Source organism: Taurulus bubalis (assembly GCF_910589615.1).
Source record: "Taurulus bubalis genome assembly, chromosome: 3".
In the NCBI taxonomy this organism is placed as follows: Eukaryota; Metazoa; Chordata; class Actinopteri; order Perciformes; family Cottidae; genus Taurulus; species Taurulus bubalis.
Genome location: NC_136591.1, coordinates 18,854,509 through 18,881,008, shown reverse-complemented (window position 1 = coordinate 18,881,008; position 26,500 = coordinate 18,854,509). Strand labels below are relative to the sequence as shown.

The 26,500-nt window shown below is 41.7% G+C and overlaps 1 protein-coding gene across 1 annotated transcript in view; it reads right to left on the bottom strand.

The window, feature by feature from the left end:
* Positions 1-26,438, bottom strand: part of myt1la (myelin transcription factor 1-like, a) — a gene marked incomplete at both ends in the record, with an annotated part of 52,966 nt that extends 26,528 nt beyond the window's left edge. Inside the window, 6 exons of the mRNA XM_079215017.1 lie at positions 1,912-2,327; positions 3,976-4,675; positions 9,596-10,095; positions 18,553-18,615; positions 25,338-25,371; positions 26,384-26,438. Of these exons, the coding sequence (XP_079071143.1) occupies positions 1,912-2,327; positions 3,976-4,675; positions 9,596-10,095; positions 18,553-18,615; positions 25,338-25,371; positions 26,384-26,438 (1,768 nt within the window). The remainder of the gene's footprint in view (positions 1-1,911; positions 2,328-3,975; positions 4,676-9,595; positions 10,096-18,552; positions 18,616-25,337; positions 25,372-26,383) is intronic.
* Between the last annotated feature and the right edge of the window lie 62 nt (positions 26,439-26,500).

Genomic DNA, 26,500 nt, shown 5'->3' with positions numbered 1-26,500 from the left:
TCTGGTAAACTTCTGTTTAACGGTTGCAAAAAAGTCAAGATGGCAACAGCCAAAATCGCCGAAAGCGTGGCTTCAAAACTGCGGTCACGGTCTGGAATTGCGCAATTAATCACACGTATGATGTTTGTCAATAAAAAAGAACATTTTGCACTTGGAGACAGTCTCAATTTGTCGTAGCATTATTTATTTTTGTGTGAAACCGCTCAGTGAACTTAACTTAGCTAGCTAGCTAGCTAACTTAGCTATGGTCCAAATGTAACATTATCAACATCCTGGTAGAAACCCACAGGCGTCGTAGCTTCACAGACGTGACTTTTGGTTGTGCACGCTTGCCAATTACAATTTGTTTTGTATACTTTAACAGTTTTCCAACAAACTGAGACTTTCTCAATTTGCTAAATTAGTTTTTATATTGTCAAACATAATATGTGTAATTCATGTAACATATCAAACAGCGAGAAAAAAAATATTTGTCAACGGGAAGTGGCGAGACTTTGCCTCTCTTTAGGTCTGATGTTGTACCCATTGATGGCTGCTTCAGATGTTGGAGAAACAATTGACCAAATCACAGCTACCAATCAGGTATGCCATCCTCACAAGTGATACAGAGAAACATGGCGACGAGCACAGATGAGATTAGTCCAAGTGACAATGCCTGAAAAAGGACATTTGTCGGACAAGATTTGGGAAACAAAACAAATGGAAAACCAAGAAGAAAATCAGCGAAGATGAGCACAAAGTCAGTGAAACTTAATAAAATGTTTCATGGTGCAGATTTGGGTTGATGAAGTCCGCTTTGGGCCAGAACATTTCCACCTGAAGTGAGTTTAACGTCCCTGTTGAGATTCCAGATCACAATCAAAGCCTTCCTGTGGAAGCAGAAACACTTCCTCTGTGCTAACGCTAACGCAAGACTGATAACCACACGGCTCCGACTCCAACGCCGCTGGGAGGGAGTCGTATTTGAGTGGATTTAGAGGAAAATAGGCCGCAGATAGCGTTCTGCAGATGGATCTGCGCTCCTAACGGGCAGCGGAGATTGCCATTACTCATGCCTGACAAGACGGCCGTCTGATGTTCGCCACACCGGCCTATTTTAACAACATAAACTGCTGTCACAGGAAAACCAAGCATCTGCGGTAAAAAAAAAGAAAAAAAGAAAACTGTGTTGCTCCTGAATGCTGAAAATGAGCGCCCATTATCTCATCGGCGGCCATGTGCAACATTTCTGAAGTAACACAGTGGGATTTTAACAGGTTTAGAGAGCCGAGGGGTCAGAAAACCGATGTACACCGAAATGTTACAGTTTGGTGTTTTTTTCTGCTACAGCACTGATAGCCTGCGGCTGCTGCAAGTGTTGAGGATTACAATAAGTCAGGCAGACAAGTTAAACGTCCTCCTTGCTGACCCGGGGTCAGATCTTAGGAGGGAAAAGGCAGATTCAGGTCACATATGATGCAAAGGAGGTGATGCAAAGTTTGGAGAGGAAACATGACGGAACGACGACTTTGCAGTCGAAATAGCAACATTTGTTTGAGAACAAAGTTGTTTTTATTGTTTCTATCATCTGACTTTTTCTGTTCTGCTTCATACAGTTTATTACATATAAACTGTTAAATCTTTTTAACGTTGCCTTGAAATGATGCTGTGGAGCTACACACACAACAACTGACTGGCTGAACTAAATCTGCCTCTGGAAGTCCAGCTGTCGAGGTAAAAATCCAAACAAAAAAAGATAACAGTTTTTCTTTTTGCTACGACGATGTAAAATATCTGAGAGTGAATGAAGACACAACAGAGCCAAAACTCCCCACAGGGCAAATTGTGCGCAGATATAACACAAAATGTGATTTATATTTATGTATATACACCTTTGGAGATATACAATGACAGAGTGATGTTGCTGCCTACCTTTTGGGTAGTACGCCCTCTTCAACCCGTCGTGGTGCATCCTGGACTTGCGCTCCTCGCCGGCGCAGCTCAGCCGGGAGCTGTGCTCGCCGTGTCCCCGGTGGTGATGGTGCTCCCGACGGGGCAATGAGTGCTCCGAGGCCATGCGGTCTCTCATGACCTTCGCCCTCTCCGACTCCAGGGCGATGGCCTTCTCCAGCAGCGACAGGTTCCCTTTGGCCATGTCGAAGGTCTCATCCGAGCGGTCGGAGGCCACCGACGTAGTGTCTTCGTCGCCCTCCTGGCTGCAGCTGGTGGGGTAACCTCTGGAGCCCGGGCTCAGCTGCTCCTCCAGCTTCATCAGGTTCACCATGTCGGAGTAGCTGCGTTCCAGAGACCTCTGCTCCTCCTGCGCGCTCTGCTGACAGCTGTCGTACCTGAGCCGCCGACGACGACAGGGTGAGAAATGGCCGCCGGTGAGTGACAGATTACTAGAAAACTGAGGCTGAAATTTGAGGTTGTGTCAGGAAAGCGCACACTGTTTTAGAGGTGGGAGTTTGGTGTTTTGTCTGAAATTACTGTCAATGTCAGTTTGCGATACACAAAAGCTCACTATCTTTAACTTCTTTTGTTCCTTTAAAAAAATAGACTATTTAAAAGAAGCTGAATCTTCACTTTCATTATTTACATAAAACTTTCACATGATTTCTCACAAATCTACTGTTGATACCTCTCAAGAACTTAAACTTAAATCCTAAATTCAACCTTTAAGAGAGAGGCAAACCAACACAACCACCGAAGTATAATGTTGTAATGAAAGGCCTTTTTTTCCCTATAATTCTTCTCATTATGACAAACTGGCGCCATTTTAAGTTTACCGAATTAGCTGTTAGCAGTTCCTGTTTGCAGTGTACCCATGAATATACAGACAGCTATCACTGGATTACTTTAAAACTGAAGATAACTTCAGGCAAGATCTGAAGCTCCAAGGAGCATTTTTTTTCTTCTATGCTTTCTAAACAGCAATCCGCCAGTTAATTAAGCTCTGTTTATTCTCGCACTTGCCGCCGTAGCACGAGCCTCCACAGATGGCATGCGAGCTCCCAGCATGCACAGAGGCGTTAATGCTCAACACGTTGTTTGTTGCATTATTCTCCGAAACACCAGAGGGCATACAAAGAAAAAATCGACTGTGAAAAATCAAAAAGACAACGAGTGTAAACGGCAAAACGCCAGGAACCAGCCTCCTTAATAATAATGAGGGATTGTTATTATCTATAAACTCATATTCATATAATCTCATATTCATGGACTACTGTAGTGTATTTATACGTCAAGCATTTAATTCATTATGAAGAAACCATGCTTGAATATCCTGCAAACAAAAATTTGGTGATAAAATATTTACTAACATGACCTCCTGTTTCTAATGCATCTCAAATTAATTTAAAGCGTCCCCTGCTTTATGGTCTGTTTGTCTCTAAATGACCATAATTTACGAAATGAACATCATGCTGTATTGAAGAAGACTTGAAACTGGAGATTGAGACATAAACTCATGTTTACAATGTTTACTGAGGGAATAAATCAAGAGAGAAGTAGAGACATTTATATAGACGTAAAAAAAACCAGAGGAGTCGCCCCCTGATGGTCAGGAGAGAGAATGCAGCTTTATGACATGAAGCATAGACTTCTACACAACCAGAGGAGTCACCCCCTGATGGTCAGGAGAGAGAATGCAGGAACCCAAAAGCGGCAAAAGGTTGCCGCTTTTGGGTTCTAGGATATTTTGCCTCCATGATCTGTTAGTCACAGCTGTTGACTGTTTTGATATGGGTCCAAATCACAACATCCTGTTGTTGTTTGACTACCGTTATGCACCTGCTCCTTTCATCTCTCGCGGTACCTTTTCCTCCCTTCAAAGCCAACCCATCGGGTCACAGAAATGTCAAAGGAAATTATGCTAAAAGGGGTCATGAGCATAAATAATGTTTTAATCTACCTGCAGACCCTTTCATATGACACAAAGGTAGAGGGAAATATGGGTATATGGTATGATCAAAAGACCCTTTAGAGATGCCGAACCTGTTCAGATGATGCACCACCTGATGGTCCGTTGGCATTTGGAGTTGGTGGTGGAGTGCGTGGAGGGCTGGGCGATCGCACGCCTGCGTCTCGCTCAGTTTCCGAGCCAGATCGAAGCACTGGTTCCTCAGGCACTCCAGGCTGCTGAGGCACACCTCCTCCTCGCTCTCGTCCGCCTGAACCCTGACCCCGACGCCGGCCCGCCCATTGGCGTGTGCGATGTCGTCCATCATGACGCCTTCCGGGTAGCCGTCCTCGGGCAGCATGGCGCCGTGTCCCTGCGCCAGGAGCTTCAGGGAGTCCACCGTCTCTCTGACCACGTCGCTGTCCAGGTCCACGCTCAGCTCGCCCTTCCGGTCGCCGTGGTGGCTGCCGTCGTATTCCTCGTCGTCGTCGTCCTCCCCGGCGCTGTTGGAGGAGTTGCTGTTCATCTCGGACTCGGTCATGGCCTGGTAGGCGGCGTCCTCCGCGATCTTCCCCAGGTTGAGCAGCGACTTGGCGACTAGCTCGTCGTAGTTCTCGTAATCCTCTCCGGTGCCGTGGCCGTGGCCGGTGCCGTGGCCGGTGCCATGGCCGGTGCCGTGGCCGTGGCCGTGGCCGTGTCCGTGGCCGTGGCCGACGGCGCAGCTGTGGTTGTTGTTGTCGTCCTTCTGAATCGGGAGGAGCTTTGATTGTCCGCCGGGTTTGTAGTGGTTCTCTACTGTCAGGAAGGGAAAGAAAGAAATCTCTCAGACACCCAAATAATAATAAAAACCTCTCACGCCCATCCCACCCTGCATCTCTCGCCATAAACGACGTAAAACAGAAGGTAATTGATCAAAAATAAAAGACAAAATGGATTAATTTAGCAGATTACATAACTATCTGTTCATTCACAGAATAATAATCCTGCAGATGAAAAGGAGGCTTTTACAGCCTCTATTAAACTCAGCAATGCTGATGGACCCAGTTTCTTCTCATATACTCCTGAATACATCAGCAGCATCCCTCCCAATTATGATCCACTGTTTACTCACATAAAACACACAACCCAGAGCTGAGCAGAGCTGTGCAGAGCTGAGCAGAGCAGCGCCGCGCTCCCCTCTAAGCCTCGCTGTTGATTTTGGGGACAGAGACGGCGAATGAGAGCAGAGAGAAATTGAAAAGGGAGGCATGCGAGGTGCTCCGATTCGGGAGCCATAAATATTCTCAGGAGGAGAAGCCGAGGCAGAGCGCATGTGACGCGTCCGCCGAGACGAGGAGGCAAACGGGGACGGGGAGGGGAGGAGGAGGAGGAGGATGAGGGTGGGAGTTAATATCTCAGCAGAGCTCCTCTCCCGATTATTCGTGAAGCGCTGTCAGAAGCGATTGAGGACAAGAAGGGGGGGGGGGGGGGGGGGGGGGGGGGCATGGTGAGAGGAAGAGCGCAGAGCATCTGGTCTACCACAGATTCGGCTCAGCGACTCTCATCACTTCTCCCCTCTTTCTCCCACTGCAGGTCGAGAATACAATGCAAACCCAGACTGGACACCAGTTTGAGCCAGAACACCGAGCCGAGGTGCGCGGGGGGGTTCATCTGACTGCGGTCAAGTGAGCCCACATCCGCCGAGTGAGCCGCAGTTGCAATTCTAAATGCACCTCTATTCAAGGTGTTACGGTACGGGGGCCAGCTCAATGTCACAATATTCAAACAGCTATAAAAACAGTTCCATAGACTTGTACATAAATATTCCACTGCAGTCTTGTTCAGGGGGACCTCTGCTATGCCCATGTGCATGGCCTTTCAAATATTACTGTACAGTTTTGGAGAAAATTGAATTCAAAGTCTGCTTGAATTTCATAATGGTATTCACAGTTTCACAATATCACAATATTCAAACAGCTATAACATCAGATCCATAGACTTGTACATAAATATTCCACTGCAGACTTGTTCAGGGGGACCTCTGCTATGCCCATGTGCATGGCCTCAAAATATTACTGTACAGTTTTGGAGAAAATTGAATTCAAAGTCAGCTTGAATTTCATAATAATATTCACAATTTCACAATATCGCAATATTCAAACAGCTATAAAAACAGATCCATAGACTTGTATATAAATATTCCACTGCAGGCTTGTTCAGGATGACCTCTGCTATGTCCATGTTCATGGCCTCAAAATATTACTGTACAGTTTTTGAGAAAATTGAATTCAAAGTCAGCATGAATTTCATAATGATATTCATAATTTCACAATATTCAAACAGCTATAGAAACAGATCCTTAGATTTGTATATTGAAATTCTACTGCAGTCTTGTTCAGAGGGACCTCTGCTATGTCCATGTGCATGGCCTTTGGGACACAATTGAACAACATTGTTGAGGAACGACAAAACATGGCACTTGAATTACTCCGCACATCAGGTGTGTGACAGCTTTTCTTCATATTAATTTATATTGTGATATTGTACTACAAAAGATGTAACATTTCTATAATTCTTTTCATTAGTTTTTGACATCGAAACACAGTGTGCCATGTGTTCGGCAAAAAAGCCACCCACTCTGAGGACTCCAGTCACTGAATGGATAATGTGTTGTTTTAATTCATTTGATTTGTGGACCTAAGTTTTAGTTTTGGCATTTTGAAGATTTAATTGACAGTGGACCGGAAATGAGGGGGTAGAGAGAGAATTGGAACGTTATGTAACAAAAGTCACCATCCAGAGCCATATAAATAATCGCGGTTCACCCCTCCGCCATTGGGACACCCCTTGTTTTAATCTTGGAAATGCAAACAAAATGGTTTATTTTGTTAAAAAATTCGAGGAATGTGTGTATTAAAAAAATAAAAAAAACATTGGACAAATAGACTTTATTGTCCATCCGAGCCACTCGGATATGTCCATGTACTCTGCCTTGCTATTTTATTTGCATTTCTACCATGGCAGCTGTAAAATTAAAATAGTACCTGTGCTTTAGTTGATTATCAGTCAATCAAAATAACATTTTACAAGCGATGAACATGACAATAAAATTAAATATTTGTTTAGAAAATGATAACTTGCAAATAGATGCTATTTGCGTTTGGGGTGAATTCATGTTTTAATGAAATTCTCAAATTCAATTGTTTAATTTTTTCTTTTTCAGATTCAGTGTGATGCATGTAACAGGTGGTTTCATGCCGACTGCCTGCAGATAAACAAAACAAAACTAGAACTGATCAAAATTTTTTATTGGAAATACATTTTGTGCAAATAAATCAACAAACATTGTTTCTTGTGGTTTTGGGGCTCTTTTTAGATATAATCCGGTCCTTTTGGGGGTTTTCCATGTGTCCCGTGTCTCCTGTTGGTCTCTGTTACGTGTGTGTTTGTGCGTGCCGTGGGCGTGGCTTACAGCACCTGGGCTCATCTCCACACCTGCACATCATCTTCAGCATCTTCAGTCATCTCATCAAATCCTTCCTGTTAAATACCCCTGGCTTCCATCTCTCCAGTTGCCAGATTATTTCACCATTTCAATGAGTATGTTGACTCTGGGCCTCTTTTAGTCCTCAACGATTTAGACAACTCTTATGCTTTACATTGTTTTTGACTGTTACTAACTCCTGTTCCCTGTGCCCAGGATTCCGTGCCTGCATTCCTGCCCAGCCGCCCCGTCACTTCACCGCTCAACATGCATTCAACTCCTGCTATACCCAAATCACCTGTGTTTAGTAAATAAAGTCCATTCCGTCACCCTACCTTGACGTCCCTGTGTCTGCGCTTGGGCCCAGCCAAAGCCGAACCCTAACAATATAACTATTAATATTAATGTATCTTTATACAAAATGACTAAAAAGACAAATGCTTCCATTAAGTGTTGATTCTCAATTTCGACGATCAATTCGATAATGTCTACGTAATATTATACGACGTCTTAATGGGCATAGCAGAGGTCCCCCTGAACAGTACTGCAGTGGAATTTCAATATACAATCTAAGGATCAGTTTCTATAGCTGTTTGAATATTGGGGAATTATGAATATCATTATGAAATTTAAGCAGGCTTTGAATACAATTTTCTCCAAAACTGTACAGTAATATTTTGAGGCCATGCACATGGGCATAGCAGAGGTCCCCTTGAACAAGCCTGCAGTGGAATATTTATGTACAAGTCTATGGAACTGATTTTATAGCTGTTTGAATATTGGGGAATTATGAATATCATTATGACATTTAAGCTGACTTTGAATTCAATTTTCTCAAAAACTGTACAGTAATATTTTGAGGCCATGTACATGGGCATAGCAGAGGTCTGCAGTGGAATATTTATGTACAAGTCTATGGATCTGTTTCTATAGCTGTTTGAATATTGTGATATTGTGAAATTGTGAATATCATTATGAAATTTAAGCTGACTTTGAATGCAATTTTCTCCTAAACTGTACAGTAATATTTTGAGGCCATGCACATGGGCATAGCAGAGGTACCCCTGAACAAGCCTGCAGTGGAATATTTATGTAGAAGTCTATGGAACTATTTTTATAGCTGTTTGAATATTGTGACATTGAGCTGGCCTCCGTACCGTAACACCTTGAATAGAGGTGCATTTAGAATTGCAACTGCGGCTCACTCGGCGGATGTGGGCTCACTTGACCGCAGTGTTCATCTGTGTGTTTTATAAAGTTATAGCTTCGTGAGAACCACGTCGACTCAAACTCGACGGGACTCAGTCGTCCCTGGATAATTGGCTTCGAACACGCAAGAGCTCCCAAAATAGACACAAGTAGATGTCTGCTCATGAACTTGACCTTTGAACTTGCAGTTTTCTTGAAGCCATCTCTGGTGGCTGGTGGGGTGAATAGTGACCGTAACGCTACAGATGTATCGTGGACTGGAGAGGTTGGCAGTCTATCAACACGGTCTCACGGCAGCTCGGAAATAGTCACAAACTGCAATCTGTTGTCCTTCAGGACGACTTTATGTTAACAACAAAAGTTAGGTTGATGCAACTAAACCAATAGTTAGGCAACTAAACCCTTACTCTAAAGCCACAACACGGTGTCGAAGACCAGTTAATATTTGTTGGACCCGTCAAGCCCCCAATAAGTTATATTTTCGCGTGTATTATAGAGTACGTCTCTTGCTCTGACTGTTAATTCACATGAATGTATTTCATTTGTGCGTCCACCACGAATACGCCTCCTTAATCGACACTCCATTTACATTATCTTCGTCCTGAGCGACACAAAAAAGAACCTGACAATTCATGTCCATGTACGCAAAACCAATAGAATGCATTTTGTGACTATTTCATGATCACATGACTGACTCATAAAGACTACTGGGGGAGGAAACTGGAGCACATGGAGGAAACCTCCTTTACGTTCAAACCCAGAAACAGAACTGCTGCACATTTGGCACAAACTCAAACACTTCACGGATGTGGTTCTGGGTGCACGGTTTACATTTACATCTACTTTTACATGTATATTTATGTTTTCAAACATGGAAACATAAAAGAAATAAGTAATAAACCTCAAAAAGTTATAATCCTTGTGTTTCAACATTCTTTAGTTACTAACCTCTTTAAATAAAACTTGTTTTTAAACCAACGTGAGATCAAAAAAACACACAGAAAACATTTTAAAATGGAGAAATAAAGAATCAGGAAACTCACCACGCTGACGATGAGGCTCCTCCTCTTCTTCCTCATCGTCGTCGTCTCCCTCGTCCTCCTGCTCCTCCTCATCGTCGCCATCATCCACTTCTTCCTCCTCCTCATACATCCCCTCCTCCTCCTCCTCGTCCTCCTCTTCCTCCGCCCGCCGTCCTCCCATTGTCGTAACCGCTCTCTCCACCTCCACCTCCTCCTCGTCATCCTCCTCCTCTTCTTCCTCCCCCTGCTCCTCATTATCCTCCGAGAACTCGTCCTCCACGTCCCCATCTTCGTCGCCTTCTCTCTCCGCCTCCTCTTCCTCCTCCTCGTTCTCCTCTACTACCTCCCCTTGCTCCTTCCCTCCGCCCCCCACCTTCATGGCTTCGTTCCCATAGCCGGTGTAGGCGCCGGCCTCCGCCTCCCCCATGAAGGAGGTGAGGAAGGGCCTCCGCTTGGCAGCCGGCTCCAGCGGTTGTTTTTCCAGAGCCTTCCTCTTCTTGGCCAGCGGGCAGCCGTAGACGCTGCAGAGAGACAGAGGGCACAAACACCGTCAGCAGCCATCTTTGTTTCTCTTGCTTGCTATTTGATCGGGCCAGAGTGGGCTCCCATTGGACCCTCCAGAGCCAGAACACAGACCAGTGGGCCCAAACCAGCCGGCTTCATATATGTATTCATCTCAGAGCATGAACCTAAAACTGTCTTCCTCTGATCATTAACTTCAAAAGTGAAATGTTGCCTTTTGTGCATATACTGTTAAAGTAATTATATTCCGTTGTGATGACCCTATACCTTTGTGTGATGGTGCCTCGTTTACTCTTCTCTGATTGGTTGGTGGCGTCTTCCACTTAGGCTGTAACTGGGCCCAGTGCTCCCAGTCCGGAGAGACAATACACATCCATGGCTCATCTCTTTTGTCATTCTGTCGTGATGTTTTCAAGCTTAAAAGAAAAATGCTTTTCTGCAGATAAATAGTCTAAAAAGGCCGGAGTATATTGTTATAATCAGGACCAGGGCCCTATTTCTCGTGCCTGGCTTACTGAGTTAGCCTGATAATTTTTAGGATAAGATGACGTAGGTCAGGCTTTTCGGTTCCACGAAGCAAGTTTAGAAAAATCACCATAGCAACACATCCAAAAAATTTGAACCTGCTCCAGCGCAGGCTAACTGAAATTCACTGGATAAGCTGGCCACTCCCAACGGACAAAAAAGGCAGCTCACTTCCACATTGATGAAGGAGCGATATTAGTTATATTAGTTTTATAGGGAGAGAGTTCTTCCAGATCGCCAAGATCCGTTCTCACATCATGATGACTTCCTGTATGCGGCGCTATTGATTATGCCGACAAGGAATCACTTATTTACGAGAGCTTCTCGAACCGCAGACATTGATCACCACACGCCCATTGCCCGTCTCACAGACATAGACTATCAGCAATTGCATGCCGTGCTGTTCGTAACGTTTATTTAGCGCTTAAGAAGCTTATGGATGTGTTGAAAGTACTCATAATTATATGACAGTGTTATTAGTACACCATACATATCATTATTGTAGAAAATGAGGTGAACTCATGATAAGAAGAACACAGAGAATCACACACAATTTCTTTTCACTGCTTCAATTGATTGAATTTCTGATTATGAATAATACATACATACTGATCCGCCCATACACATATTCAAACTCCTAGTTATATGGTAATCTACACCTACATAAATATACACATATATTGTACATGTATTGCGCATACAGTACACATATCCTCATAAGTATATATTTATTTGTATACTACTGCCAGCAGGCACATTAAAAAATATATAATCTGATTGATTTGGGTGATGAAGCATTTAAAATTAGCCGATACATTTTCCCAACACTGACGCATTTAGCTTGTCTGACATATTTGCGACGCTTATGTCTCGCAGCGGTGTAAAGCTGCGTTCACACAAAAAACGTTACAAAAACGTTGCAAATATTCGCAACGCGTTTGCTGTGAATGCAGCATCAGATTTTCCATGATTATGGTCTTGACTTCCTCATATGCCTTCATGATCATCTCCTGCTTCTCAGCGGAGGAAAAAAAAAAGGTTCCTCTGAGTTTATTTGCCATTGTACTGTTAGAACATCGTGGTGTCAGTGCTCGATTATTATCCCTGCTGAAGAGGAACGGGCGCGCGCATTCATCAAGATGACTGACGTCTGGTTAGAATTAACGAGACCGTTTCAGCACGGATCTGCCTTTGAGAAACCGAGTTAGCCTGATGTCAATCATCTCGCTAATTGCAGGTAGATAATAGGACATTTGATCGACTTTGTTAAACCACGTACGAGAAATAGAGCCCAGGACTCTGATGTGGTCCAAGTGTTAAGACACTGAAGTGGATTTCTACTCTCTGTCGCTGAGGAGGAGAATCAGCCTCTAAAAAAAACTTTACAAAAAACACAAAGCTTATTCAACCAGGGCCTCAATTACGCAAATCCCATAATAGTCATTAACTGTTGGGGAAATTCTGTTTTAATTGCTCTAAAACAGCAAGCACAATTATACTCAGCTTTAATGTGGATTTTAGGAAATCAATTAGTCTATTTCCATAAGAAAGAGCTTATTCTGTGTTCTGAGGGCAAGTTGGAGGTGACGCAGCGTTTCTGACTGAAACTGCTGCGTGGTCATGTGACGAATAAATAATTTAATCGCTCAACAATTACTTTTTACTTTTGGTGTCAATCTTTCCATTATTGTCATCCTGCTACTGAACAGCCTCCATACGGATTATCAGTCAAAAACAGCCAATAACTATCAATTAAAAAGGAAATAAAAGGATCGCTGAAGGAAAAAACTTCCATAATGTTTCACCTTATTCGCTATCGTCTCCATATATGGTCTGTTTCTAGATGTTTCTAGATGTGTATAGATGATGAAGAAGTTCATAGATGTTTATAGATGTTTATAGAAGTTTATAGATGTTGATAGATGTTTATAGAAGTTTATAGATGTTTATAGAAGTTTCTGGATGTTTATAGATGTTTATAGAAGTTTATAGATGTTTATGAAAAGACATAATACATGTCCTCTAATCTAATCAATTACATTCATGTAATTCAGATAAATCATTTTAGAATTGATGTGAGAGAGAGAGAGAGAGAAAGAGAGAGAGAGAGAAAGGAAACGGTGGTTACATCATTTTCATTCACTGCATCGTATGTTCCAGCAAGATAACGCACACACATCTCCTCAAATGAACCCTCCATAAACCCTCCTATAGGTTGTCTGATCGTGTGTGTGTGTGTGTGTGTGTGTGTGTGTGTGTGTGTGCATGTGCGTGTGCGTGTGTGTGTGTGTGTGTGTGTGTGTGTATGTGAGTGTGTGTGTGACCTCAGCCACCTTGCTGTCTCCCGCCAATTAAAATCCGGGTGGTAATTAAAGCAGATCAGAAACGAGGGAATGCTGCAGACAAGGGCGAGAGACTATGCATGGTAATTATGTGGAGGGAGAGAGAGAGAGAAGGGGGAGAGGGAGGAGGTCACACGTCACATGTTCTCTTCATACTAAACTGATGCGCTGCAGTCTGATGCGATGCACCCTCTTCTTACAGAGTGTATAATCGATGTGTGAAGACCTTTACTGGGAGAATACCACACCAGCTCCTAAAGAAAATGTTTTATTATAGGTTGTTTGCAGACTCGTTCATTTATTGTGTTTCTTTTAGACGTAGTTGGTGCTAAAAGTGCTTTGTTAGCCCAATTTAACCTACGACACCTGGAACTCCAATAAAGGACACCTGTCGTCCATTTCTGTGTCACTAGAAGACACCTACAGTCCATTATTTTCTCTACAGGGCTGTGTATAGTCAATAATTATATCTGGAGTATATTATTGTCTCTCCTCAGAGACCTGGACTCCATTATTGTCTTTGTGTGGATACCTGGAGTGCATTATTGTCTGTATGTGTACACATGGAGTGCATTATTGTCTCTATGTGTACACCTGGAGTGCATTATTGTCTCTATATGTACACCTGGAGTGCATTTGTGTCTCTACATGGACACCTGGATATGATTATTGTCTCTCCATAAACATCTGAACATGATTATTATCTCTACATAAACACCTGGATATGATTATTGTCTCTCCATAAACATCTGAACATGATTATTGTCTCTACATAAGCACCTGGACATGATTATTGTCTCTACATGGACACCTGAAGCTCCACATTGTCACCTTCACCATCGTCGTCTCACCAATGCCACAAATAGACCATGCGTTTAAATCCACTTTTATGTCATAAAGGGTGAAGCGTCAGGACTGTTGCTATGGTTACCTGCAGTTTAAATATACCTTGAGCACTTATTTAGACCAAAACGACGCTGAAGGGCGTCGACATCTGTCAGCCAATCAGAAGCGGGTGTTTTCTCATCAATGTTGTTTCCTCATCAGAGTCGACCGCTGAAGTGAAACGTGGATTTAATTCATCCTTCTCTAACAAACTATCCACTTCTTCATTCAGGAAGACGGGACATTTCATTCTTTTTTTCTTAACTCAGGTGGCAGAAGAATATTGAATTATAATCGCATAAAAAAAAAACACGAACGTGTCAATGAGGAATTGAGACGACAGAAATATCAACTGCAGAGTGATAATTAAAGGGATATATATATATATAAAATAAAAATAAAAAATATATATATATATATATATATAAGAGATTGGGTGGTGGCAGTGAGACGAAAAGAGGGGGTAATGTGGGCGACACGATGTTCACATCCTATACTAGCGGTTGCCATGGGAGACAGGCTGCATCCCTCCTGGTCCTCATACTGCAGCATCCGCACGGTGCTGTCGCCATGGTGACATCCTCCAGAGAGAGAGGGGGGGATGAAAGAGTGAGAGAGAGAGAGGGAGACAGAGAGAGAGAGGGATGAATGAGAGGGGGGGTGTAAAAGAGAGCGACAGAGAGAGAGAGAGGGGAAGGCAGAGAGACAGAGAGAGAGGGTGGATGAAAGAGTGAGAGCGAGAGAGTGAGAGAGAGACAGAGAGAGGGGGATGAGAGAGAGGGGTAAAAGAGAGAGAGAGAAAGAAAGGTATGGGAGGAAGAAAGAGACAATGACTTTGAACCCTCCCCCCCTGCGCATTGTACTCATTCAGTACAACGCGCAGCGCAAACTGGGTCTCTGCTTCCAGAAGTTATGGATCCCAGCACCAAGGAGCGCTGTGATTGGCTCTCACAGAGGATCTGGTGAGGAAAGAGGTGAAGGAGGCTATCATGCCGCTCCACTCTTCATTCCTCCGTCAGCAGAATCCACCAACGGAACGCACAGACTCAGCTTCCTCTGGCGTGGGATTCAAACTGCATGTATAAGTGATTCCACTTGTTTAAATCACCCTGGAGTCACTTCGGCACAAATTTATATTTATGTTGCGTTTGTTTGTCAGTTAGGAATGATTATGGTAAGAAATATAAAAATTAAAAAACGGCTGGTCCGGATCCAAATCACTGCGCAGATACACACATTTATTCATTTATTTAACTTTTTTTAAAGAAGTCTGTGCTCTCCGTTTGAGTCTTTTCCGCTCAGCTTGAAGGAGCATTTTAGCATCTTTCAGATTATTATTTTATTTATTTTTTCGAAAGCGGTATTTCCTTTTTTAAGCCTCCAATGAAGCCACTGTTGACCAGCAAACAGCAGACAGACCCAAAGTGGAGCAATTAGCATATTGTCCTCAGGAGGTGGACAATATCCTAGTTAATATTGGACTTATTGTATTTACCTATTTATTGCAAGTACTGTACATATTTATCTATTGCACTATGTGTTTTTATTTATTATTTTATTGTATTTTATTATTTTAATTTTTATTGTCATGCACCTTTTCACTCAAATTTCTTGGATGTGCACATTGCTATTCAGATCCCTTTTCTTTTCCCACATTTTGATACGTTAAAATATATTTTTTAAATCATTGCTTCACTCATAAATATATACTAAATATCCCATAATGGCAAAGTGAAAACAAGCTTTTTGCAAATGCGTTGACACCACATTGACACTTGAAATTCAGTGCCTCCCACTTCTCTTCATCGTCTTTGAGATGTTTCTCCCGTTTGATTGGCGTCCACCTGTGGTCAATTTAATTGATCGGGCATGATTTTGACGGACAGACACCTTTCTGTCTATAAAAGTTCTCACAGCTGAAGAGAAATTATGTTGATTTATTTGTCACATCACTTTCATACTTAATAAACTTAACGGCGCTAGTAGCGGCGCTCTTGTAGTTATTTTAACCAAAACAACGATCTTTTATTAAACAAGTACTTCATAATCTTTTATTAAACCTAAGTATCTAACAATCTTTTATTAAACCTAACTAAGTATTTAACAATCTTTTATTAAACCTAACTAAGTATTTAACAATATTTTATTAAACTTAACTAAGTATTCAACAATCTTTTATTAAACCTAAGTATCTAACAATATTTTCCTAAACCTAACTAAGTATTTCACCATCTTAATTAAACCTAATTCCCGATCTTTTCCTGAACCAAAAAAAATATTTCACGATCTACGTATTTCTAAACATACATAAATATTTCACGATCTTTTCTAAACCGAACAAAGTATTTCACGATCTTTTCCTGAACCTAACTAAATATTTCACAATCTTTTTCTAAACATAAATACATATTTCTCCATCTTTTCCTGAACCTAGTTTAAGTAAATTAACACATGTCGCTGGACTTTTGTAGGAAAACACACGAAAAACGAGGCTTAACTTTTCCGTAAGATATGAAGATTTGTAGATCTACTTCCCGTCTCTTTTTTATTCGTCCGTACTTTACACACTGAGATGAAACTCTTATCCGTCTTCTGAGATATGAAGCCGGGGAAGGCGCTTAACGTCAAATAAAGCAAGTGAGACGTGTTTCATTAATGTTTTGGAGGAAACTTCCCGACCCGGTGTCTAGAAAGCAAGAAACCAGGAAGTGAATGACGGTCAGACGTGTTCTCCCTCTGCTGCGTCTTTGTATCAAGACGTCCATGTCGTACGCTGTGATCAGCTGATGATTAACTGATTAAGTGATTCTGCCATCGTTTCCCCGGAGAGGAAGACATCAGAAGACCTTCTTCTTCTCTCTCTCTTTCCTCAGTGTCTCTCTACCTCTGTGTCTTTTCCTTCTCCTTCACTCCGGTAATTTGTCGCCGCGCCTATTTACGAGAGACGATGAAAGGGAGGAAGCAGTCCCGCGGTGAGATTGTCGCCGCTTGTTTTCACTGTCGAGAGAATAACTTTTTTTGATCCTGCAGCTTTTCAAGCCAACGTGGATGAAGAAAGTAGTCCTCAAAGTGTTCCGGAGAAACAGAGATTTGAACAATTCGGTGACAAACTGGGCAACTCCATCTGCTGATGAAGATCACGAGATGATCAAAACGCTTTTTTTTTTACAAAAGGTGTCATCTCATAAAGCAGCTCACAAATAACACAGCATAAGAAGATGTGTTATTTTGGTGAATATCAGAGCACTTATTTTACAGCTTTGACTGTTTTCCTGAGCGGCTCGCTGCCCTTTGCAGCTCCATCCGTCTGCTCTGCCAGTGATTCGCCATCCTGCCCTTCTCATTATCTCTCTGCTACCTCGGGCGCCAAACCACCGCTGTCCTGAGCCGTGCAACCTCTACACGCCTCCCCCCCACAAACACACACACACACACGCACACACACCCAGCCTTTACACTGAAAAACAATACCGTAAAGATGCACCAAAATAACCTCAAAAACATCTCAACGAGTGCTTTGATTTCATAATGGATCTTTAAATCTGATCGTTTCACCTAAAATATGCCCACCCGAATGGAAAGCCTCATATTTAGCCTTCAAAATTATATTTTCTGTGAGTGAAAAACCTTTGTGGTCGTCTTCAGTGCACCTGCTTTGATGTATATTTCACCTGTTTCATGAAATGTGTGATGTTTCAACTAGAATTCGTGCAGAAAAATGCAGGTTTTGCAGCATCAGTTAAAAAAAAAACTAATGAACTGAACACATTTGCATCATGAAAAAATATAATCATCACATCCTATTTGATGACAAATGAGGTAATATTAAGAGTTGATGATCTCCGTCTGCCTGCAGGTTTACTCCTGGAAATTAAACTACAATTTCAGCAGCGGAAACAAGCTGAAATTGCTCGTTCAGGCAGCCACTTTTAGTTTTGCAACGGCCCTCTCCGTTCGTTGGTAATTCAGCGTTTCCAAAGTAATTCCCCATCCAGCAATGCAACCCCTCTGGGCTGCAGGACGGACGGCTATCGGCTGCTGTGACCCCCCGGCGGGGGAAATGGGGGGTGTCACAGCTCCAGACTGTCTGATTGGTTTTTCTATATCGTGACAGAGCGCTGGGTTCAGCGAGCTGGAGGCTGCGACCTGCAAACGCCGCCAATCCAGGAGGTTCGGAGGCGTGAAGGGAGCTCATTTATTGGAGGGATTCGGTTTCTGAGCTGCTGAGTGGGCCGTTTGAAGCCTGCAGCCAACCACACCCACTCGGGAGTTCTTATTTCACAAGGAAATTTTGTCAAATCTTCTCATTGTATAAAAAACAAATAAAAATAACATTATATTTGACAAGTTTACTATTTCAAGTGTTCAGTTGTATTTTATGTATATTTTATCTTCTTACGTTCAGATACAAAATAATAAATCCCACTTTCTTTTGTATACATTTTTGAAACAATTGCACAAAATGCACGTTTTTCTGAATAAAAAAAAGAAAAAAGTTTTCTTGCAAAAAAGAAAATAAAGAAAAAACATACAAAGTGCAGATAGCAGGGTTTTCCTCACTTTTCCGGGATCATTTTGCAGATAGGAGGTTTTGCACTTTAGCCATCGATAAGAGCCACGATCTTGGTTTCCTTCCTTTCGACACCTATAAACATCAACGTCTAAACGATAACTTTATTGCACAACATGCCGAGGGGTTCGTACCTGCGGTGTCTGGCGTACTTCCCGCTGACGTGACCGCTGCCATCGCAGCCCGGAGTCGGACAGCTGAGGAGGAAACAGACGCGTTGGTCAGGAAGCAAACATGAGGAAGTAGGAAGTAGAGAACAACGTCAATTCACAGATTCACTCTGACTCATCTCATCAATCTTCACATCTTCATCCTCCTAAATTACTGACTAGCAGAGGTTCATTTTCTATTAAATTTAGGGGAACCAAATTATGCAATGACTTTTCCCACCTAACAAAGAAATGTCCCTCTATAAAAAATTTCAAAAATTCCCTAAAGTCTAATTGCTGTTTTGTAGGAGTTTTCTATGTATTAGAGTTCATGTCTGTCTTGTTTTAGCTGTTATATCTACATTTATAGTGGTTTCACTCATGGGGACTTTCACATGCACACACACACACACACACTCGACACAATTACATTATTTTTCTTTTCTGTCTTTCTTTCTTTACCTTTTGTTGTCTGTCTTATGCATATTTCATTTTATGTTTGTAATTTTGTAAAATGTTAAATATATAGGTGGAGGCTTCAAATAGGCCCAGTTGGCTTGTTGCCTCTTCCTGCACTGTGATATTCATTTATCACTGTTGTGTTTGTTTATTTTTTTGTATTTATTGTTTGAATTGTGCAAAGTGTGTTTTGTTTTTGTTTTTTCGTATCAGATTTCGAGGAGCTGAGACACTCTGCTGCAGACCGACCAGCCAACGCATGCCACTGGACTTTGGGGACTCCACACCCACGACCTCTGACACCCCCACCCCCCCCACACACACACACACACACACACACACACACACACACACACACACACACACACACAGACACACCGCAGAGCTCCACCCGACATCACCTGATCTCTACACCCTGTAACTGCAGGCTGGAAAAAGAAAACGAGAGCGGTGCCGAGATAAAAAAAAAGGTGAAGATTTGACATCACAAGTACAGGCAGAGGAGGAGGATGAAGGGGAGGAGGAAGGAGATGAGGAAGGTAAGAGAAAGAAGGCATGGATATGAAAGGGAAAGAGGAAGAGGGAAAAATAGTAAGGAGGAGGGAGAAGAGGAGGCCAAGGAAGGAGATGAATGAGATGAGAATGAGGAGGAAGAACATGGGAAGGGAGTTAAAACAAGAGAGAGAGAGGGAGAGAGAGAGAGAGAGAGACCCATAATGAGGAGGGAGAGGAGAAAGTAGAACACAAAGAAGAGGAGAGAAAGAAAAAAACAAGATGATGAGGAGAGAGAGGAAGAACAGGAGGAAGAGGAGAGGGAGGAAAAAGACAATGAGGAGGAGAGAGAGAGGAGGAAAAAAGGAGGAAGTGGAGATAAAAAAGGTGAAGATTTGACATCACAAGTGCAGGGAGAGGAGGAGGAGAATGAAGGGGAGGAGCAAGAGGAGGATGAGGAAGATGAGAGAAAGAAAGCATGTAGATGAAAGGGAAAGAGGAAGAGGGAAACATAACGGCAAAGAGGAAGGAGGAAGAAGAGGAGGATGAGGAAGGAGATGAAGCAGATGGGAATCGGGAGGAAGATATGATGAGAAAGAGAGAGAGACGAGGAAGAACAGGAGGAACATGTGAAGGAAGTTAAAACAAGAGAGAAATAGAGAGAAAAGGGGGAGAAGGGAATGGAAAAACAAGATGCGAAGGAGAGAGAGGATGGAAGAACAGAAGGAAGAGGAGAGGGAGTAAAAAGATAATGAGGAGAGAGCGTAGAGTAAAAGAGGAGGAAGAACAAAATAAAAAGAGAGGTAATCAAACCATAATAAGGAGAGCGAGGAGGAAGAAGAAAAGGAAGAAGAGGAGAGAAAGAAATAAAACAAAATGAGGAGAGAGCGAGGAGGAAGAAGAAGAGGAGGAAGAGGAGAGAAAGAAAAAGAAAAATGGGAAGGAGAGAGAGAAGGAAGAAGAAGAGGGGGTAAAAAGATAATGAGGAGGAGAGAGAGGAAGAACAAGAGGAGGAAGAACAGGAGCAAAAGCAAAGGAAAAATAAGCAAAATGAGAAGGAGAGAGAGGAGGAAAAAAGGAGGAAGAGGAGGCGGTTCGTTCAAGGTGAGGCAGCTCATCAATCAGTGTGGAGCAGAGACTGATCGTGTTGTTGTATTGATCGCAGCTCTCTATGCGTGTGTGTGTTAGTATGTATGTTTGCGGGTGTGAGTGTGTGTGTGTGTGTGTGTGTGTGTGTGTGTGTGTGTGCGTGTGTGTGTGATACAAAGTCAAACACGCGCTCACCAATCATGCTTAGAATTTCCAGAATGCATCAGTGCAGCCTTAACCTTAACAAGCTGTTGCTGTAATCCGTTTGTTTCCTCCGTGGAGAGAAACTTGTTTCCAAAGCAACTGAATATTTCTTTCAGTAAGTTTCTTTGACTCCGAGTTCTTTTCTTTTCTTTTCTTTCTTGAGATTGTTTCACTTCACGATGTCAACATGAGTAGCAACCACAAGGACACTTTTAAATGTATGTACTGTGTTTTATTGAGTAAAGAGCAGGTTGTGTTCTACAAGAAGACAACAATTAGACTTGCATCTTCTCAATGTCTTCACTCCGTGAATACTGCCTACCACGTCTACCAAATCTACCAAATCTGCCCTTACTCACCATTGCTCCCTGTATGCTAGGGTTGGTTGGCCTGCATTGTTCATCCGTAGACTCAATCATTGGCATGTCGTTATTTATAAGGCAATTCTTAATGTACTTCCATCTTATCTGTGTAAGTTAATTTATCAGAAAAATGCTGGTAGCTACTGTCTTCGCTCTGTGACACATGTGCAAGGCCTACTCTTGTTATCTGTCCCCAACGTCCGTCTCAAAATGGGAAAAAGGGGTTTTAGGTTTGCTGCTCCTGCGGCTTGGAATTTGCTGCAGACTGATTTGGGTCTCCGGGAGCCGGTCTCTTTAGGTGTTTTTAAAAATAGATTGAAAGAGTTGGAGGAAGGTGCATCTGGTTGTAGATGTTTTTGACTGAGGATGTGCACCTGTGTGAACTAGGATATGATGTCTTGAGTCTTAATTTTGTTTTTACTCATGCCGTGATCTAAAAATGTTCTGTCACTGTTGTATGTTCATGAAGCTTTGTTTTAATGTGCTACTGCTGTCTTGGCCAGGACACTCTTGTTAAGGAGATGTTTCATCTCAATGAGGCTTTTCCTGGTTAAATATATTTTAAATAAAAATAAATAAAATATATATAACGATTATGAGCTTTAGTCACATTTAAGTCATTTCTATTTATTTTTTGTTATTTATAGTTTTACGCCCATTTTCTTTCCTTTTTTATAGATATGTTTTTCCTTTCGACTTAGTCTCGTGTCAAATATCATGTTTCTTTTGAATAGATGGAATATTTCAGTCATCGTCGTCCAGCCAATACAATTAATTAGTTTTTTTTTAAATCATTTGGATTAAATCTCCACAATATCTGATGGAAAACACAAGTTGAATGATTTAAGAATGCAGCTGGCCAGTCAACATTTTGACTAACAAATTTTAAAAAAAATGGAGCAAAAGCATTTTGAGTTGTCGTTGAAAAAAACTGGACTAAAACTATGAGGAATAGAGATGATTAAAATGTCACTAAATCTAAATTGAACACTGAGTTTTGATCCGGAATCAGTTTGGTGAGATTTGGGTATGAATTAATTATTAAATAAAGAAAAAATTATCTTTATTAATCGATATTATTCGTGTACTTTGCATTAAAAACAGGTCGAACCCATCCAGTGGACAACAATTTAAAAAGTGACCCAAAAGGTTGCTACAAACCAACGAGGACAGAAACATCCCTAAATTGGATGAAATAATAATGAGCATAATCTCAACAGCACCTTTTTTATTTTAAGTTTGAACAAAAGAACTGAACACTATAACCTTCATGCATTTAACTGTTCCTCTAAGACGGCTTTAGAGGTTCTTTGTTTTAATCATTGTGTTCTTTGCGGTTTCTGCTTTTTTTCTTTTCTTTTCTTTTCTCCTCTCACCATCAAACACAAACTTGTGGCACCAGATCAACAAGGAAAAAGTCTAATCTGGCCAGTCAATAGCGCTCTGTTGCTATGACGTCCCTATCTTTACTCCCCTTTAGCGAGCAGGACAACAACAACAACAACAACAACAACAACAACAACAAATCATTTCCAGACAAACTGGAGTTTAAGTAAAAATGTGGAGCATTGATGCGGCACGAAACTCACCCGCTGTAATTCCCCCTGAGCCGACAGATGTGACGTGTTTATTTAGCAATTAACATTCAGTCACGGAAGACTTTTTTTTTTTTTTACGCGCCACATGTCTTCTTTTCCCCCTAAATCTGCCCCATCGCACCACAATGACAAATTCATTTATACGTGTTTATCCCCGCAGATTAGTCAGCGATAGGACGGATAGCAAAAATTAGTGAGGAATATTCCACGACAGCTCGTCGAGTGCGTGCAGTATTTACTGCGTGAGTCATTTCAACTGTCGTTGCTAACTTCAAAGCATCTCTGTCCACCGTCAGCCACCCCGGAGTGCACGGCCCTCGAAGTTAAACTGTTCCCGAGGTTCCCGACGTGTTGCTTACAGTGAAGCGCTTTTACCCGACGCCGACCGAGTTCAACCGTAATCTGCTGCTATTTGTCAGTTTTACTAAATGAGATTAAGTGAAGCAGAACCACACACACACACACACACACACACGCACACACACATACACACACACACACACAGGTAGCGGTGATATTCAGCATTTCCAGCAGCTGCTGGGCCCTATTTCTCGTACCTGGCTCAACAAAGTTGATCAAATGTCCTATTATCCAGTTTAAATTAGCGAGATGATTGACGTCAGGCTAACTCGGTTTTTCCACGGAAGATCCGCGCTGAAACGGTCTCGTTAATTCTAACCAGACGTCAGTCCTCTGGATAAATGCGCGCGCCCGCTCCTCTTCAGAAGGGATAATAATCGAGCACTGATACCACGATGTTCTAACAGTACAATGGCAAATAAACTCAGAGGAACCTCTTTTTATTTCTCCGCTGAGAAGCAGATGATCATGAAGGCATATGAGGAACTCATTACCTTAATTATTCACAGCAAACGTGTTGCGAATATTCGCAATGCGTTTGCAACGTTTTTGCAAACACAAGCGTCGCAAATATATCAGACAAGTTAAATGCGTCAGTGTTGGGAAAATGTATCGACTAATTTTAAGTGCTTCATCACCCAAATCAATCTGATTATATTTATTTAAATGTATCTGCTGGCAGTAGAATACGAATGAATATATACTTATGAGGATATATGTACTGTATGCGCATGTACTATATATGTGTATATACATGTATGTGTAGATTACCATATAACTAGGAGTTTGAATATGTGTATGGGCGGATCAGTATGTATGTATCAGAAATCCAATCAATTGAAGCAGTGAAAAGATCATGTTCTACAATAATGATATGTATGGTGTACAAATAACACTGTCATATAATTATGAGTGCTTTCAACACATCCATAAGTTTCTTACGCGCTAAATAAACTTAAGAACAGCGCGGCATGCAGCGGCTGATAGTCTATGTCTGTGAGACGGGTGTTCAATGTCCGCAGCTCGAGAAGCTCTCGTAAATAAATGATTCCTTGCCGGCAGAATCTATAGCGCCGCGTACAGGAAGTCATGATGATGTGAGAACGAATCTTGGCGATCTAGAAGAACTCTCTCCCTATAAAACTAATATAACTAATATCGCTCCTTCATCAATGAGGAAGGGAGCTGCCTTTTTTGTCCAGTGGCAGTGGGCAGCTTATCAAGTGAATTTCAGTAAGTCTGCCCGAAAGCAGGTTTAAATTGTTTGGCTGTGTTGCTATGGTGATTTATCTAAACTTGCTTCGAGAAATCGAAAAGCCAGACCTACGTCATCTTATCCTGAAAATTAGCCCGCTAACTCAGTAAGCCAGGTACGAGAAATAGGGCCGTGGTGTGTTTCTTCAGGATATAAAATGTGGTAAATCATCACAACGTGACACTGGAATTAGACTTGTGATTTACTCTGAATATCAACATTCATCGCTCCGCTTCGCCTTCAGCTCGACAGTTTGGTGAAGCCGCCGGTCCACGATTCATCTGCAGCTACTTTATGTTTGTGAACAAGGTAAAGCATCGTCTTCGTGGAGAGCACCGTGGTTTTTATGGCGTTCCGGCTGCTTGAATGTGCACGAGAGGATTCAGCAGAATCATCTGCAAGAAGCATTTAATCCAGTGGCGTGTTTGTACGTGACTATCCTTTGGCTACTGGCATGTTTACTTTTTACTTTAATACAAAAATAAAAAGTTCCCAAAACAAAAAAAAGAAATTATACAAAATATAAAATGCAAAATTAATAAAAATAAGAAAATAAATAAAACGTAAATATATATTTTTTAATTCAATTATAAAAGTATACAAAATAAATGTAATTAAATTACATACTGGAATTTTAATTCCTGTTTTAAGGTTTGAAGACATTTTTAGCAACTTGCTGGTGAACGATTTCTTATTTTTGCTCATAAATAACAATTCATTGCATTAATATATATGTATGTAATTGTTATATTTTTGGAAAATGATAGAAAGTCATGCTCATTGTTTACTTTACACACTGGAGGCGAATCATTTATCTAATTTTACGGTAAATCCCCACGCCCAGAGGTGGGCCAAACTCAACCGGGACATAACAATGCAACACCAGAGCAACAACAACGGCTCCGTACAGTGATGAATGTGCTTTTTGGGGATCAGCAGAGGTTTTCCTACCTGAATAGCTCCTGAGTCACGGCTTCCACGGCGGCTTCAGACAGAGACACAACAAAAAAGATTCATGTTATCACATCAACAGCCTGCAGACAGCCGACAATAACTAACACACATCTACTGTACATCTAATTATGTTCAGAGTCAATTATATTAGTGTATTTGTGTTCCACATGAGGATGTGTGGAGTGGAAGGAAAGGGACTCACACACCTAATATCCAGTTTGTTATCGCTCACGATGTTTAACAAATCAATGAGAAAGAGGTAATAAAAAGTAAGAATAAATATTTACTGAGGGATCTGTTGTTCATGGTGTTTTACACAATGTACATTAGTATTAAGAACATATCCATAATATGTTTGTCATTCAATATTGTGAGTGCATTATTATTATTTCTGCTAAAGCATGGACACTTTCCAGATAAACAAAGACGAGGCCAGTACTACTGTGCAGTGATTGGGCAGTACTCGTTGCCTCAATTGTATTGCTCATTTTGCAAGGAGAGAAGTTTATCTTCACTATTTTAACCCAAACTATGATATTTTCCTCAAGTCAAAATAGATTTCTTAAAACAGCAAAATAAATCTCCCATGTGCGCTCAATTTCTGTAACCAGTGTAGCTTGAAAGCATGGTGGGATCTCCAAACTAGCCAGCTAACTAGCCTAGCCTAGCTAAATTAGTGAAATGTAACAACTTAATGTTTCATCCACACACAGATGAATGACCATTCGGCTAATGTTCTGTATCCTGTGTAGCATCAAAGCATGGTGGATGCTAAATGAGTTAATTTATAAATATGATTTGTCCACATTTCTAAGCAGCCTGAGCTCTTGTCGCTGTGTAGAAAAGCATTTTGCTATCCCCAAAATAATCTGCACGGTAGAGCACGACTAGAACATGTTAAAATAACTCAGGCTGCGGCTACTTTGGCTAATCTAAAAGCTAGCAAGCTGCTTCAACATATAATGTTGACATGTTGTATATCGTATTCGCGAGTCCCATTTACAGGCAACATTATAATATATAGAAGGGGAACAAGCTCATACCTCTGACTCCTTTGGATCGTGTGCGATGCCGTTTTTTAACCGCATTCACCTCCATCTGAAGAGGAAAACAAGTCTAACTGTTGAGTTTCTTTCCATCACAACATCATTAAAGTGTGT